The sequence below is a fragment of the Emys orbicularis genome, chromosome 1, assembly GCF_028017835.1.
Source record: "Emys orbicularis isolate rEmyOrb1 chromosome 1, rEmyOrb1.hap1, whole genome shotgun sequence".
NCBI lineage: Eukaryota > Metazoa > Chordata > Testudines > Emydidae > Emys > Emys orbicularis.
The window spans coordinates 8,796,319-8,812,530 of record NC_088683.1 but is presented as its reverse complement, the minus strand read 5'-3'; the positions used below and the strand labels follow the sequence as shown (position 1 = coordinate 8,812,530).

General features: G+C 44.6%; 1 protein-coding gene across 1 annotated transcript in view; it reads left to right on the top strand.

Moving 5' to 3' along the window:
• The window catches only part of TASOR2 (transcription activation suppressor family member 2), a 74,272-nt gene that overhangs the window by 11,961 nt on the left and 46,099 nt on the right, over positions 1–16,212 (top strand). Inside the window, 4 exon segments of the mRNA XM_065423312.1 lie at positions 7,593–7,738; positions 11,746–11,841; positions 12,657–12,729; positions 14,657–14,748. Coding sequence (XP_065279384.1) covers positions 7,593–7,738; positions 11,746–11,841; positions 12,657–12,729; positions 14,657–14,748 — 407 coding nt within the window.

The window sequence follows — 16,212 nt, the reverse complement described above, 5'->3', positions numbered from 1 at the left end:
GGAAAAGTCATTCATGGCAGATGCTGTTATCAGTCGTGTAATGAGGTGAGGCCAGACCTGGGTAAAGCCTGCAGTTCATCCTCTTACCATCAGCCCCTTTTCCGACCGAAGACACAACAGTACACGAGGCCCAATTGCTCTCTGGTGAACCTTAGGAGAAGATCTGTTTCTCAGAGAAAAGCCAAACGCCAGGCTGTAGCCACTTGCAGGGCCCAATCCAGCCCCCTTTGAAGTAAGTAGAAAGATGGGCACTGACTTCAGTGGGAGTTGGCGCAGAGGGACTTGTTGGACACGCCCAATAGTCTCCTAATGTCATTGCTCGAAGTCTGAGGCCTGGTCCACACACTGCTTTTGTATGAGTAGAACTGTCAGTTAGGGGGGTGAATCTTTTTGGCTGGTACAGTTAAAGCAATTCAGTCGCCCAGGGTGGCTGTAGTTATATATAAGTGTGTCTTACACTATTAGCTCTGGTCTATGCTTAATATTTAGGTCGACATAGATATGTGGTCAGGAGTGTGAAAAGTTCCCACTTCTGAGGGCTGTAACTGTGCCGACCAAAGTCCCACCCCCCAGTAGATGCAGCTAGGGCAACAGAAGAACGCTACCGTCACTGGGGGAGAAGGTGTTCCTATAGCAACGGGAAACCTGTTCCAATGGTGTAGGCTGCTGGCATGGCCCCCGATCCCTTCCCTGTGAAAACTGCCTCCACCTCCTGAAAACTGCCCCCCTGCCCCCAAATCCCACCCCCTGTAAAAATTGCCCCCTTTCTCCCAAAACTGCCCCCCAGATCACCCTCCCCCCACAAGTGGCCCCACTCCAGCCAGTCTCCGTCGCTAGGGGCATGCACCGCTGGCCCCTCTCCCAGCACTTAGCGTCGCCGGTGTCACCTGCTCACTCGGGATTGCTGCCCACAGACAGGCCAGGCTACTCGGAGAGAGGTAAGCACCCTCGGCTGGGCCTGAGTGGGAGAGGAACCAGCCTCCGGAGAGTCAGCCAGGCCTGCAGTTGAGGGGAAGGGGAAAGCCCCCACCCCACTGCCTCATCGCCTCCAGTCTCACCCTTCTCCTTCCTTCAGTGCCCTCACAACCAGCCTCCCTCAACGCCCTCTGCCCCCTCAGCCCTACCCCCAAATCCCAGGCTGCAACCATACACTCAGTCCCGAGCCCCTTGACCCTACTCCCAACCCTCCTAGCCCCCATCTTCCCCAAACTCAGCCCCCTCGTGCCCCCAACCCTACCTCATCCATCCTATCTTCCCTCACCCCACCTTTCAACCCTACCCCAAATCCCCTAGTCCCCATGCCTCCACACCCAAATCACTTAGCACCCCATGTGCCCTGCTCCCAGTCCCAGCCTCCCCCACCCACAACCATAGCTCTCCATCTCCCCTCCACACTCTGTCCCCAGCCTCCCCCACCCTAGGACTCCATCTTCCCCCCCCCCCAACTACCTCCCACACCCTTCTTCTTTTGCCCACCCAGCCCCACATACCTATCTTCCCAACCCCCCTTTCAGACCTCGTTCCCTCAATTTATTTCCCCCGCCCCCACCTCGTCCAATGAACCCCTACATCCAGTCCCCAGCCCCAAACAGACATCTTCCCAATTCATTGGCATTGGAAGCCATCTTCCCAGTCTTCTTTCACACACAGTCCCAACCCCGCCTCTGCCCTGTTTTACAGATGGGAAACTGAGGCCCGGGTTGACTTTTGCTTGGCCTATGTCACTCCGGAAGGTTGTAGCAGAGTTGGGGACCACCCTATCAGAAGGAAGGGGAAGGAGAGCACGGATATGCTCTGCGGCTAGAACTTTTATGGCTTTGTGGCATTTCTGTGCTTTGTTTAGTTTGAGAGAGCTGGACCTACGCAGGTGCTCAGAGGATAGAGCTAAACCTCCCCCACTTGCCCCCTTTTCCACAGACACACCAGAGAGAAAGTCCAGTAGGGAGTAGAGTGCAGGGCTGCCCAGAGGATTCAGGGGACCTGGGGTCTTCGGTGGTGGGGGGCCCCCGCCACCGAATTGCCACCGAAGACCCGGCGCTTCGGCGGCGGGTCCCGGGGTGGAAGAACCCCCCGCTGCGGGTCTTCAGGGCACTTCGGCGGCGGGTCCTGGAGCGGAAGGACCCCCCGCCGCCAAATTGCCGCCGAAGACGTGGAGTGGAAGGAGCTCCGGGGGGGGGGGCGGGCCCCACGAGAATTTCTGGGGCCCCCGGAGCGAGGGAAGGACCCCGCTCCAGGGGCCCCGCAAAAACTCTCGTGGGGGCCCCTGCGGGGCCTGGGGCAAATTGCCCCACTTGCCCCCCCCTCTGGGCGGCCCTGGTAGAGTGCACACACACTCCTACCCCACGGATCCAACATGGGAAAGCACAGAGTCCCATGGGACTTTGGGGTTGCGCATTGGGGGGAGGGATAGCTCAGTGGTTTGAGCATTGGCCTGCTAAATCCAAGGTTGTGAGTTCAATCCTTGAGGGGGTGATTTGGGGATTTAGTTTGGGATTGGTCCTGCTTTGAGCAGGGGGTTGAACTAGATGACCTCCTGAGGTCCCTTCTAACCCTGTTATTCTATTCTATGATTTAGAAAGCCACATTCCTGAAGATTAACCCCTCAGTTGACTGTTGCCCCTCAAATTCTCTTCCACTGCCCCCCAACCTCTTTATGGGGTCTCTGGGCCCAGTTGAGCCCCCATCTCTTGCAAAGCACTGTACAAGGCTTCTCACCCCTAATGGGCTTATTTTCACTAGACTTGTGGTGAAATACAAATGGCTGCATTTCCCCCTGTGAATTTCAGTATTGAGTCCCGTAGGCTTATGCCAACGACCCCCCCTTTAATGCCCACCACCTCTGTTGATTAGGTTCTGAGAATTATAGGAGCTTCCTGCAAGTGGCTACTGCTGGTCCTGAAACCAGGTGTAAATCAAAAGTGTTTAAATGAGAATTAGAGAAAAAGCGAGAAATATAATTACAAAATGTGGCATTCAAAAGAGATTGTTTTACAGGCAGACAGAGAAATGCCATCGAGTTGAGTGTAAGGTCTAGCTTCCCTCAGCCAGTAATACATGAGTATCTGACACTTTAATAGTGCTTTCTATTCCAAAGAATCCCAAGGCATTGGACAAACACAGGTCCCAATACTGTAACTGGATCTGTGCAAGCAAACTCTTAGATCCGTGTGGAGTCTCACTGAAGCCCCAACACCCCAATCTTACAAACGCATAGGTGAGTGACTCTTGTGAGTAGAATCATAGGACTGGAAGGGACCTCGAGAGGTCATCTAGTCCAGTCCCCTGCACTCATGGCTGGACTAAGTATTAACTGGACTATCCCTGACAGGTGTTTATTCCAGTGCTTAATCACCCTGACAGTTAGGAAGCTTTCCCTAATGTCCAACCTAAACTGCCCTTGCTGCAATTTAAGCCCATTGCTTCTTGTCCTATCCTCAGAAGTTAAAGGGAACAATCTGTCTCCTTCCTCCTTGTAACAACTTTTTATGGACTTGAAAAAAAGTTGTTATCATGTTGTTATCATGTCCCCCCTCAGTCTTCTCTTCTCCAGACTAAAACCCCAATTTTTTCAATCTTCCCTCATAGGTCATGTTCTCTAGACCTTGAATCATTTTTGTTGCTCTCCTCTGGACTTTCTCCAATTTGTCCACATCTTTCCTCAAATGCGGTGCCCAGAACTGGACACAATTCTCAGTTGAGGCTTAATCAGCTCGGAGTAGAGCAGAAGAATTACTTCTCATGTCTTGCTTACAACACTCCTGCTAATACATCCCAGAATGATGTTTGCTTTTTTTGCAACAGTGTTACACTGTTGACTCATATCTAGCTTGTGATCCACTATGACCCCCAGATCCCTTTCCTCAGTATTCCTTCCTAGGCAGTCATTTCCCTTTTGTATGCGTGTAACTGATTGTTCCTTCCTAAGTGGAGTTATTTGCATTTGTCCTTATTGAATTTCATCCTATTTACTTCAGACCATTTCTTTAGTTTGTCCAGATTATTTTGAATTTTAATTCTATCCTTCAAAGTACTTGCAACTCCTCCCAGCATGGTATAATTTGCAAACTTTATAACTGTACTTTCTATGCCATTATCTAAATCATTGATGAAGATATTGAACAGAACTGGACCCAGAACCGATCCCTGCAGGACTCCACTCGATATGCCCTTCCAGCTTGACTGTGAACCACTGATAACTATTCTCTGGGAACGGTTTTCCAACCAGTTATGCACCCATCTTATAGTAGCTCCATATAGGCTGTATTTCCCTAGTTTGTTTATGAGAAAGTCATGTGAGACAGTATCAAAAGCCTTATTAAAATCAAGATATACCACATCTACCAGTTCCCCCCATCCACAAGCCTTGTTACTCTGTCAAAGAAAGCTATTAGGTTGGTTTGACATGATTTGCTCTTGAGAAATCCATGCTGACTGTTACTTATCACATTATTATCTTCTAGGTTTCTTCAAATCGATAGCTTAATTATTTGCTCCATTATCTTTCCAGGTACTGAAGTTAAGCTGACTGGTCTGTAATTCCCCAGGTTGCCTTTATTCTCCATTTTATAGATTGTCATTATATTTGCCCTTTTCCAATCTCACCCATCTTCCATGACTTTTCAAAGATAATCGCTAATGGCTCAGACATCTCCTCAGTCAGCTCCTTGAGTATTTTAGGATGTATTTCATCAGGCCCTGGTGATTTGAAAACATCTAACTTGTCTAAGTAATTTTTAACTTGTTCTTTCCATATTTTAGCCTCTGATCCTATCTTATTTTCACTGGCATTCATTAAGCTAGATGTTCAATTGCTACTAAATTTGTTGGTGAAAATTGAAACAAAAAATGTCATTTAGCACTTCTGCCATTTCCACATTTTCTGTTCTTGTTTCCCCCCACTCATTGAGTAATGGGCCTACCCTGTCCTTGGTCTTCCTCTTGCTTCTAATGTATTTGTAGAATGTTTTCTTGTTACTCTTTGTGTCTCTAGCCCGTTTAATCTTGTTTTGTGCCTCGGCCCCATTAAAATCACAGGGACGACCTGTGTGAGTAAAATGATTTACGAGCTTACTTCCTTCACCAATGAAATTCAGCCATCACTGAGATGGAATGTAAAATTTGGGACAGGAAGGGAAGAAAGCTAGTGTATTTCAACTGAAACCGCTGAGGAATTTTATATAGGTAGAATAAAATTACCTCGTCTGATTTACAGAAATAAGTCTGACCTCCCATGTTATCTTTTTAATATGTTCAAGATGTGAGAGGAAAAGCTATAGACAAAGCAAAATAAAGAGGGGGCAGGAAAAAACAAACTAATATATTCCTCTTTATCATCATTAGGTTCAATAAGAGAAAATACATTTAATATCTTTCAGATGTTTTTCTTTAAGCCGTTTATATTTTTCATCTTTGTGTGTTTAGGAAAAATAGTTCTGCTTCTTACTTTTTTACTTCTACTTTTTAAATAATAATCCCAACAGAGTGATTAGTACAATACAGGATAGATAAAGGGCAAATGTGAGCAGGGAAAAAAGAGGTAACTTTCCCACAGGAAGGTTAAAAGAGAAAAAGGCACTTCCGAATAATTAATTTCCATAATTATACACCTGATGTCCATTCTTGTCTGTCCTCTAAATGCATTTATTACAACAATTATTTAACTCTGGTTTTCTACTGATATAATTGCCTTTCTTCATACCTTTCATTTGACCCACATAAAACTAGAGTTTATCTCCCTTTTATTGTTGTAAATCATATGCTGCAGAAATGCAAAATCAAATAACTCAGAGGCTATAGACAACATTGCCCATGCTAAATAAATTAAAAGCTTGCCAGTTTGGGAGTGTTGGGCTATTATTTTCCTTATGTTAGACCTTTTTGGATCTGAGTAATTGACAGGGATAATGGGATTTGAGGACTAGGGAGGTTTTTTATTGCAAAGAAGCAAAAAAGAAAAACCTTCAAACTCACTTGAAAAAAAATGAGATCATAAAAGTGAAAAATGTGGTGTGACAGAGACTAATTATCTCTTACTTAGTCATAGCTATGATGAAGATAATACTTTTCACGTGAGATCTAACCCCTTGTCTTTACAGATCTCCTGGTATCTTTCTTAAAGCAGCACTATACACTGAAAAATTACTCTCAAAATGGCATTGTGAGCTTTCAGTGACTTCGAGCTCATGTTCTATTTTCAGTTCACAAGTCAAAAACGTCTTTTCTAATTTGTCTGTACTGCAAACTAAACCTGTGAATTGAAGCCTCCGGCTTGTGCACCCTCACCGGTAATAAAGATTTGTAAAGTCTTAGGACCTTAATTCAGGATTTCCTGTATGTTAAGTGTTTGTGTTTTCTCTGAATGGATTTTAGCAACTATAGCTCTATAGTAATACGCTGTTTTTTCCTAGTCAAATATATTTACGTATAGTTTGTAAAGTTTGGGATCTGTTATGGCATGAATCACCAGTTGCTACTGTTACACCTGGGTTTGCAAGGGCCTTTTCTTAGCATGTGAGCAGTATACAGTCTGAAGAAACTGTATTAATGTTAGTTTTGTGACTTGCTGTTTACCACAGTTCTTTTGGGGGAGCTGTGGTAAACAATCAGTTTTTCTGCTTTAATCATTCTCTCTAACTAGAATTAATTCTTACTGCTGAAGAGTGGCTTCCTGGGAATGGGCATTGGTGTTTGGCCTGAGATTTCTTAAAGAGGGATTGGGATTGCCTGCATGTGGTTAGTGACCTTTGTTCAATGACTGGTGTATATAGTGTAAATAAACAAGTTACACAGAGAAAATACCCTGACTCCACATCATTGATTTCTCTTCCAAGACAAAGCCGACCCCCAAGGTCCAAACATCCACTGCTGCTCAGCAGAGGGACAACAGATCTAAGATATTATTTGTAATATTATGATCAAATCTGGCATTATTAGGAATCACAAACATAATTTGCTGTAAGGTCTCATTTGTCCCTATTATTTAAATGTTATTCTCTTTGGTTTTGCATTTATATAATTTGCAAAAAAACAAAAACAAAACAAAACAGGGCTGTGAAAAGGAATTTGAAGGTGTGCCTGGTTGGAATAAAATAAGTCTTCCTCAGCTTCATGTCTCTTTAGAGAGGATTGAGAGAAGGGGTCCTGTGAGAAAAGTGTGAGGACTGAACTCAGTAGTCATTAGAGATTATTAATGAAGCTAGAGGAGATCAGTGAACTCATGTTCTTCCTGTTTGATAGTAGTTTAAACTGGAGCTATAAAGTATTGTAGATTGCATGAATTTGAGGGTAGTTGCTACCAAGAGACTTCCCAATTCAAATAGAAACTAGAGAGAGATTGATATACAAGTCCTACGTAGAACTGAGTTGCATGCACCAGGGAAATGAGTTGAGACCTCACTTCCCCATGTACTCAATTTTATTTTTCATTTTTCATTGTAATTTAATGTCAGGGTTTGTTGAATTATCAATAAGTTTAGCAATGTTTGTTATTGTTTTGCTCAGCTGCTACCAAAATCCGAAGAGACTCTTGTGGTGATCTGTGTACACATATTGTCTTCATGAATATTTTCACTTCTTTATTGTTTTACTTACAGCTTTTCACCAAATGCCAGTGGATTCAAGTTCCCTTTACCAGACAGCAGTTTCAGTGCTGCATAACTCATATTTGGATTCCACCTCTCGGAATGGCTTTCAGTACAGTCGAGTGACTTTGGTGAATAATGATGTCTTTTTAAAGGAGGTATGTTTCGTGGGCGTGGGGTTTAGTTAAAGGTTTTGCAAAGGAGGGAATTCCTTCCATGTCTTCCAGGGTTCTGTTCTGTTCCATTGTTTTTTTTTGCCTGCCATTTGTGGCAGATGTTTGATTCTTTCGTTTCCAGCGTTCAGTTAATTTATACATCCCATTGTGACCTTTGCCCAATTTACAATTCCTAAATGAGTCGAGCATTTTCTTTCTTTTCTCTTCTTGACCCTTCTGCTCCTCACCCCGCTCCTTCCTTTGATTGTGGAATAAAGGCTGCCAAACCTGCAACTGCAGGGCCTCCTCTACAAGTCATGGGGGGCCCTCAGGACTGGTTGAAATGCTAATGCGATGCTTGCTGCTTATAGGGCTTTTCGTATGGAGCATGAGCTGCTTCACGCTGACTTGAGCCCCAAGTTAAATCAGGATGTCTCTCCTTTTATCCTGGCCCTGGCGTTCCAGTACCATCTTCATTTGTATTGTGCTTGAGGCTGTATTCTTTGAAGCTGCAGATGATTCTTTTCGCTGAGCCCCCAGGAACCAGTGCTTCTGTTGTCATTAACTAAAAATAGAGCTGAAATCTTAGTCAACACGTCACAGGGCAGGGTTCCCTCACCCTGGATTCCTCTCTGCAAGCAGTGCTCATGTACCCCAGTGGCAAGTTCAACACCAAGTGCTTTATTTATGGTAGACAAGTCCTTGTCCCTCCAACAACATAAAACTTTTACATTCCCTCTAAGCAGGGGGGTGGGTGATAGAGGGGAAGGAAGAGACCTCACCTCCCTGAGATCCTGGGCTTCACTGGCTCTTCCTTCCTGTCTACCCCTCCCTGCTCTTTCCTCTTCCTGTCTCTCTTTTAACTGTCCTCAGCTGAGGAGCTGAATCGCCTTGTTAACTGGTTAAACATCCTGTCCTTAGCCAATTATCTCCTCAACTGGACTCGCATGGGGATGATTGCCAAATCAGGCTTAGGCCGCTCTGACGCTGTCACACTGCATTACAGTGGCACAGCTACGCTGTAGAGTGTAAACGTTTCCTATATCGATGGAAGGGGTTTTCCATTGATGTAGGTAGTCCAAGGCTCTGAGAGGCCTGCTCTACACCTAAATCTTAGGTCAACTTGGCCATATGGCTCAGGGTTGTGAAAAAATATCTGTTTGCCAGAAATGGGACTGAGTGACAGGGGATGGATCACTTGACGATTACCTGTTCTGTTCATTCCCTCTGGGGCACCTGGCACTGGCCACTGTCGGAAGACAGGATACTGGGCTAGATGGACCTTTGGTCTGACCCAGTAGGGCCATTCTTATGGCCTTATGCCCTCTGTGACATAGTTAGATCGACCTAGCCCCCACTGTAGGCGCAGCTAGGTTACCAGCAGAATTCTTTTGTCAACCTAACAACAGTTTCTTTTTTAGATTAATATTATTATTTATATTATTGTAGCCCGGGAATCCCAGTCATGGACTCCTAAACTAGAAATCAGTTCATTTGCTATTTAACAATAATTTAGCAAACATCCACGTTTGTTTTAAAATCAGATCAAACCGTCTTCAATGCTGCAGTCACACTTGGGCGTAAGTACAAAAACGAAAGCGTGATATTCAGCCTACTGCTTTTCTAACTTGCAATCTCATCTTAAATCTTTTCTCTCCTCCCACAATTTTTAAGGCGATCTAATAAATCAATTCCATGAGAAAAGAAAAGCAATATGAAAAAATTAGCTCCCTGCCTGATCACTTAGGCTCTGGTACCATTTTCTGTAGCATGGGGCTCAATTAAAAGCATCCTGTGTTGGAGTTATACAAATACTAAATCACTGGAAAAAAGGAAGACGCCTGAAATAGGGCTTTGGAGCAGAGCCCGGAGCTGGAGCGCAGAGCAGCTCCGGAGCAGTGGCGCTGCAGGTTTTTGCCTGGAGCTGGAGCGGAGCCGGAGCACAGCTCCAAAGCCCTGGCACTGAAATAAATTTGTTTTAAAAGAATAACATATGAAGATCAAATCTATATAATCAAACTATAAACACCCATAATTGCATTTGGCCAGTGGAAAGAATCATAGAATATCAGGGTTGGAAGGGACCTCAGGAGGTCATCTAGTCCAACCCCCTGCTCAAAGCAGGACCAATCCCCAGACAGCTTTTTGTCCCAGAGCCCTAAATGGCCCCCTCAAGGATTGAACTCACAATCCTGGGTTTAGTAGGCCAATGCTCAAACCACTGAGCTATCCTTCCCCCAATGCAATGCTGAGCAAGTCCCTTTGTACACCTGGACCTGGGTTCTCACAAGCCTTGACAAACACACTCCTGTGCTTTCTACTGGGGAGTCAAACCATGCTTTCAAATGAAGTGTTAGCTCAGATGCCAGTGAAGAAATCCTTCCAAATGTGAACAGATGCAGTGCAGTTTTCCTTGTTCTCTAATGGTAGGAGAGTCGTGTCGACTGGGCACCAGCATTTAACTATCCTGTCACCTAAACCTTCTCCGAGAATAAACAGATGAGACAGTGGTAAAAATAACTGTTCCTTGCCTCCTGCTACTGATACCACCAATGGTAATGCACCGTTAGGAGATTTTGAGAAAATCGCTAGAGTAGGCACAGCCACGCTTGTCTGTTAAAGCCACTCTCTCATAGTTTCACCTTTTAAAAGTGCTGTCAGTCTGGAACATCAGGGGGACTTCAACAATCCCCTGGATTTCCCTTCAAACCCTGCGCATACTTTGAGCGCTAAGAAGTGGGGTAGATCAGCTGGCCTGCTGCATGATTCGTCAGTGATTACATGTCCAGATAGCAAGTCGTGAAAGAAATTTTAATACTGGATACAAAACCTTCACACCATTTCTGTAAAGGGGCAAGAATGAAGAATTCTTTGTTTTGGTTTGCTTAGACCTGGGAAATGTTTTAGTTTAAGCAGGTCAGTTTGAATTCTGTCCGTTTTAAATATGTTTTATGTCCTAGAGAGGGAGTGTGTTTAGAGCAGGGGACTGGAAGCCAAGACTCCTAGGCTATACAGTATTCCAACTGCCCCATGCCTCAGTTTCCCCTTCTGTGAAACGGATATAGCATATGCCTACATCACATGGAAGTTGCGAGGGTAAAAAATGTACTGCTGCAATTCTTTTAAAAATACTAAAAAAGGCCTCAAGCAATTAACAGACTATGATGAAGAGATGAACAAATAATACAAATACACTGCTGCTGGGTCTTGCCCACATGCTCAGGGTCTAACTGATCATCATATTTGGGGTCAGGAAGGAATTTTCTCCTGGGTCAGATTGGCAGAAACCCAGAGGGCTGTTTACCTTCCTCTGCAGCATGGGGCTCGAGTCACTTGCAGGTTTAAAATAGCGTAAATGGTGGATTCTCTGTAACTTGAAGTCTTTAAATCATGATTTGATGACTTCAGTAACTCAGCCAGAGGTTATGGGTCTATTACAGCGATGGATGGGCAAAGTTCTGTGGCCTTCCGTGTACAGGGGCAGGAGGTCAGACTAGATGATCATGATGGTCCCTTCTGGCCTTAAAGTCTGAGTCTATAAATACTTATGTTGAAAGGCTTTTTAGGCATTCCATGATCTGTTTCCCCTGCACCAGCAGTTGTGCATCTTACTAGCATCTAAACAGTGCAGGTAGATGTTTCCTTGCATTGCTTTGGGTGTTAGTGATGTCACTGATATTTGTAGGGAAATCACAGACCCTGAACTTGGGTCTTGCTACATAAATAAAGGAGGAACTAATTATTAACTACCATATTTTGATTTATAAAATATAATTATTAATACATATTAAGTATGTATGCTTTCAAGACTGTAAGACCTTAAATGCTTCTTTTTTTTTAAATTAAAGAAAAAAGCATTTTAGTTACCTTTAGTTAATGTTTGTAAAGCACTTTAAGATCTTTAAATGAAATGTGCTATATAAATGCATAATATTCCCTGTGTCACAATATTAATATGAGTCTAGTACTTGGAATATATAAAAGAAGCAGCCTTTTTGTGTCTTCTACAGTACAAAACTTTTAGCCAAGAAAAGGAAGCGAGTGGCTATACCAAGGAGGAACTTGACGAGACCTATGCATTTCTTCTGTTTGATAGTGAAAGAGAGGTAATGTGGAAAAGTTGTTCAGCATAACATATTGAGATGCTGCATCTTTGAGTACTTTCATTTTCAAAGAGGCTCCTCCCCAAGGAAGTCCATCAGAATTATTCTTAAATGGTTTAGTTTCTCTTTGTAATCTGCACTGCCTCTTCATTGTGATCATTGCTGTATAAATAACCCAGAGGAGAATTTATCTGAAAAAAAGGATTTGACAATGACTCCTGAGCTTTTTTAAAAACTCTATTGTTGTTGTTATTGTTTGAGTGCTGACAGACTGTGCAAACAGAGGGAAAGGCATTTTCCCTCCCCCAGTGAATTTACAGTCTAGTTTAGACATGAGCAAAACAGCTCAGATACATTTAGAATGAAAAAGAACCTCAGTGACAGAAAACAGGAGTTTACAAGCATCCTTTTGAAGAAACTCTGTAGGTTGTGGAAGTAAAGTGCTAGAAGATTAAGAAAGTGCAAGACGTCAGCCATCTGTCTGCCAAGACTTTTCTGAGGGGGTGGAATTTTCCAAAAACTTCCAAAGCGTTGTGTGTTGCATGAATATAAAATGTTCATTAAATGTCATAGCCAGACCTGATAAGTGGCTCTCAGCATTTAGGGCCATCTTTCCCCTGACTTCAATGAACATTGGATCTGTCCGTAATTATATTCAGATCATAAGTGTCTTGTGGATGTGAAAATAATTAACTTTTTTGCAATACTTAAATACATTTATTAACTGAAAGTATGTTTGCTAAGTGTTGTAATAGTGACATGATAGCTAAAAATCTTATCTTTAAAATAAATAAATGAGGCTATAACTTATTTTGAAGGCAAAAGCGGTGTGTCAGAGTGGACTTCGTATAAACACCAGATCCCTTACCACGCTAGGTGATCCAGCGAAAGGTAAGATTTAAGTACAGAGGGGGAAAATATCTGACTTGTTATAATGAACTGCAAGCAGTTTCTTGAAAAGAAACATACAAATGAACTTTTATGACATTGTGTTCACTATAAAGTAAAATAGTACAAGCAAATCTAGATTATTAGGGCCACTGATATTTGTAACTTGTTTTACACACCCAACTGTATAGCTGATCAAATGCATAATTCAGAGGCTTACATCAATTTTACATTTTCAAGTTCAAACAAACAAACAAACAAACCACCCTGAGAAAAGCAACAAAGAGTCCTGTGGCACCTTATAGACTAACAGACGTATTGGAGCATGAGCTTTCGTGGGTGAATACCCACTTCGTCAGTCGCATGTGGTGGAAATTTCCAGAGGCAGGTATAAATATGCAGGCCAGAATCAGTCTCCAGATCTGATACTTGACACTCTGAGAAATTGACTTAAAATTTGAAACTAAGGCGACATATTTGTTAGCATTATATCTTTTGTTTTAAACTACTTTTATTATTGGTATCAGGGAGCTGAAATAGATTTTTGGTTACACTGAAAGTGATATTATTGTAACTACATCTCCTTGCTCAGGAATCGTACATTCTGGAATCAGTGGAATCAAACAGGCATAAAACTGAAGTAGTGTGTCAGTGAATCACACACACATTTCTGAGAATTTAAACGTGCATTTTTGTTTTTTTGCGGGAAGGGGGCTACATGAAAGCAATGCTAAAATAGAAAGTGTCTGAAATATTTTAATTTCTTAGTGTTTTTTCTCCTGCTTGACCTAATATTTTTGTACATAGCTCCTTCTATTGAAAGTAATTCAAGATATGTTGTGGTTTCATTTTTTTCTGATGTTTTGTACACTAGCAGCTGCCAAGAAATTGTTGCCTATATGAATTGAAACACATAATCTCACTCCCTTCCCTTGCCACCCTTTTGTATATGGAAATCAAGGGATAAATGCAGCCAATGAACTGGAAGATATCGTTTTTGACTGTTGCTGGTAGCTATCTGTGTTTTTGGTTGTAAGCACTGTTGGATTTTCCCCACAGAGAAAGGGGGTAGGAGGTGCTGACTTTCACATAAAGCTCCCTTGTATCATGAAATACTTTAGAGTTATTTTATCTGGAAGTTGAGGGGCATGTAGAGGTTACAGAGAAGGCATAGGAAGGTGTGGTTGTAATCTGGTCTGAACCACAGACTGTCCCGCTTTAGTTAACCCAGGTGAAAGCTGAATAAAAACAAGCCCTCAGAAAACACCACATATTACATCTGGTCTGAGCTCTCCTACTTATGTAAATTCCAAATTGATAACCCCAGCATGTATTAACCCTCTCAACGCTAGGCCAACATACGCAGCTCTTTCTGACCTTTCATCAGGTTTCACCATAGAGCATCCTGATCCTGCAAACGCGTACTGTAAGTACTCCTACTAAGTCAGTAGGACTACTCACAGGAGTAGGCCCTAAATTTGGTAGTGCATGAGGTGCATTGTAACCAGTCATATCTAAAAGAAATCCATAGCCCTGAGTTTTAACTTTGAAATGTATTTAAACACTTCTGACTTGGAAAATCTTATAACATACACATCTCCTGTGAGGCTTGAGGGTCTTGGGAGGGGGGCGAAGTAATCGTGCGGTCTTAATGGTATGCTTGGGTATCATACAAACAATATAATGCAGAGCCCACAATCTACAATAGCAAACACTGAGCCGTCACAGTTTCAGTCCTTTAAGAACCCTTTTCAGGGGACAAAGGGACACTTTCAGGTAGCTTAGGCTCAAAATTAAGGTTTTACTCAAAAAACAAATCATACAGTAGAATACTAAAATGTTTTTCATTGGGATTTTCTTATTTAGTCATTATTTATAATCCAGAATTCCCAAAAGAATATTAAATATATTTTTATTTTATTTTTTAAAGGGGCTTATGTTTCCAAGTACTCAGACTGCCTTCATCCAAGGCCCTGGTATCATGGAAAATCTGGCTGTATTGTAATTTTTAAACTAATTAAGGTAAAACTCAAATCTTTTTTTCCCCCCCACAGACTAGTTAATGAAAGTTCCCATAGAGCAGCAGGCAAGACAAAAATGTTAATATTGGTGTGTTGTCGTAATATTGATATGATATAAAATCAATACTATATTGATATCTTTTTTTGGAATCCAGGGTATTTAGTACATATTGATTAGGGGCACGGTGCACCATGAAAGTATGAGATCAAAGAGCGCCTTGATATTACTCCAGAAGCGTGGATGTCACTGAGGGTTTCATCTGAGAAAGGCTTTCAGTATTTGTTCCACGATGCATTATTTACTACTAGGGTTGCCAACTTTCTGTTGGAACAAAACTGAACGCCCTAGCCCCGCCCTTCCCCGAGGCTCTGCCCCGCCCCTTCCCTGAGGACCCGCCCCCCAGTCACTACATTCCCCCTCCCTCAGTGGCTCACTCTCCCCCACCCTCACTCACTTTCACTGGGGTGGGGCAGGGGGTTGGGGTGCGGGAGGGGGTGAGGGCTCCGGGGTGGGGCCAGAAATGAGGAGTTCAGGGTGTGGGAGGGGGCTTCGGGCTGGGACTGGTAGTTAGGGTGTGGGGGGGGTGAGGGCTCTGGCTGGGGGTGTGGGCTCTGGGGTGGGGCTGGGGATGAGGGATTTGGGGTATAGGAGGGGGCTCCAGGCTGGGGGGTGGGGCCGAGGGATTCGGAATGTGGGAGGGGACTGCAGGTTGAGGCAGGGGGTTGGGGTGTGGGAGGGGTGAGGGCTCTGGGGTGGGGCCGGGGATGAGGGGTTCAGGGTGCAGGAGGGGGCTCTGGGCTGGGGCAGGGGGTTGAGGTGCAGGGGGGGGTGAGGGCTCTGGCCTGGGGGTGCGGGCTCTGGGGTGCAGGAGGGGGCTCTGGATTTGGGGGGGCTCAGGGTAGTGGGTTGGGGTGCAGGGGGGGTGAGGGCTCTGGGCTGGGGGTGCGGGCTTTGGGGTGGGGCCGGGGATGAGGGGTTTGAGGTGCAGGGGGGCTCAGGGCTGAGGCAGGGAGTTGGGGCTCGGGGTTGGGGTGCAGGCTTACCTTGGGCGGCTCCCTCTCAGCGGCGCAGCGGGACTAAGGCAGGCTGCCTGCCTGTCCTGGGGCACCGCGCTGTGCCCCGGAAGCGGCCAGCAGGTCCGGCTCCTAGGCAGGGGGTGGGGGGCAGGAGGCTCCGTGGCGCGTGCTGTTCTCGCCCGCAAGCACCGCGCCCCCCCCAACTCCCAAGTGCGGAGCTGGTGTTTGGGGCGGGGGCAGCACGCGGAGCCCCGGAGCCCCCCCGCCTAGGAGTCGGACCTGCTGGCTGCTTCTGGGGCGCAGCGCATTGCCCCAGGACAGGTAGGGACTAGCCTGCCTTGGCTCTGCAGCACCGCCGACTGGACTTTTAATGGCCCGGTCAGCGGTGCCGACCGGAGCCACCAGGGTCCCTTTTCGACCAGGTGTTCTGGTCGAAAACCAGTCACCT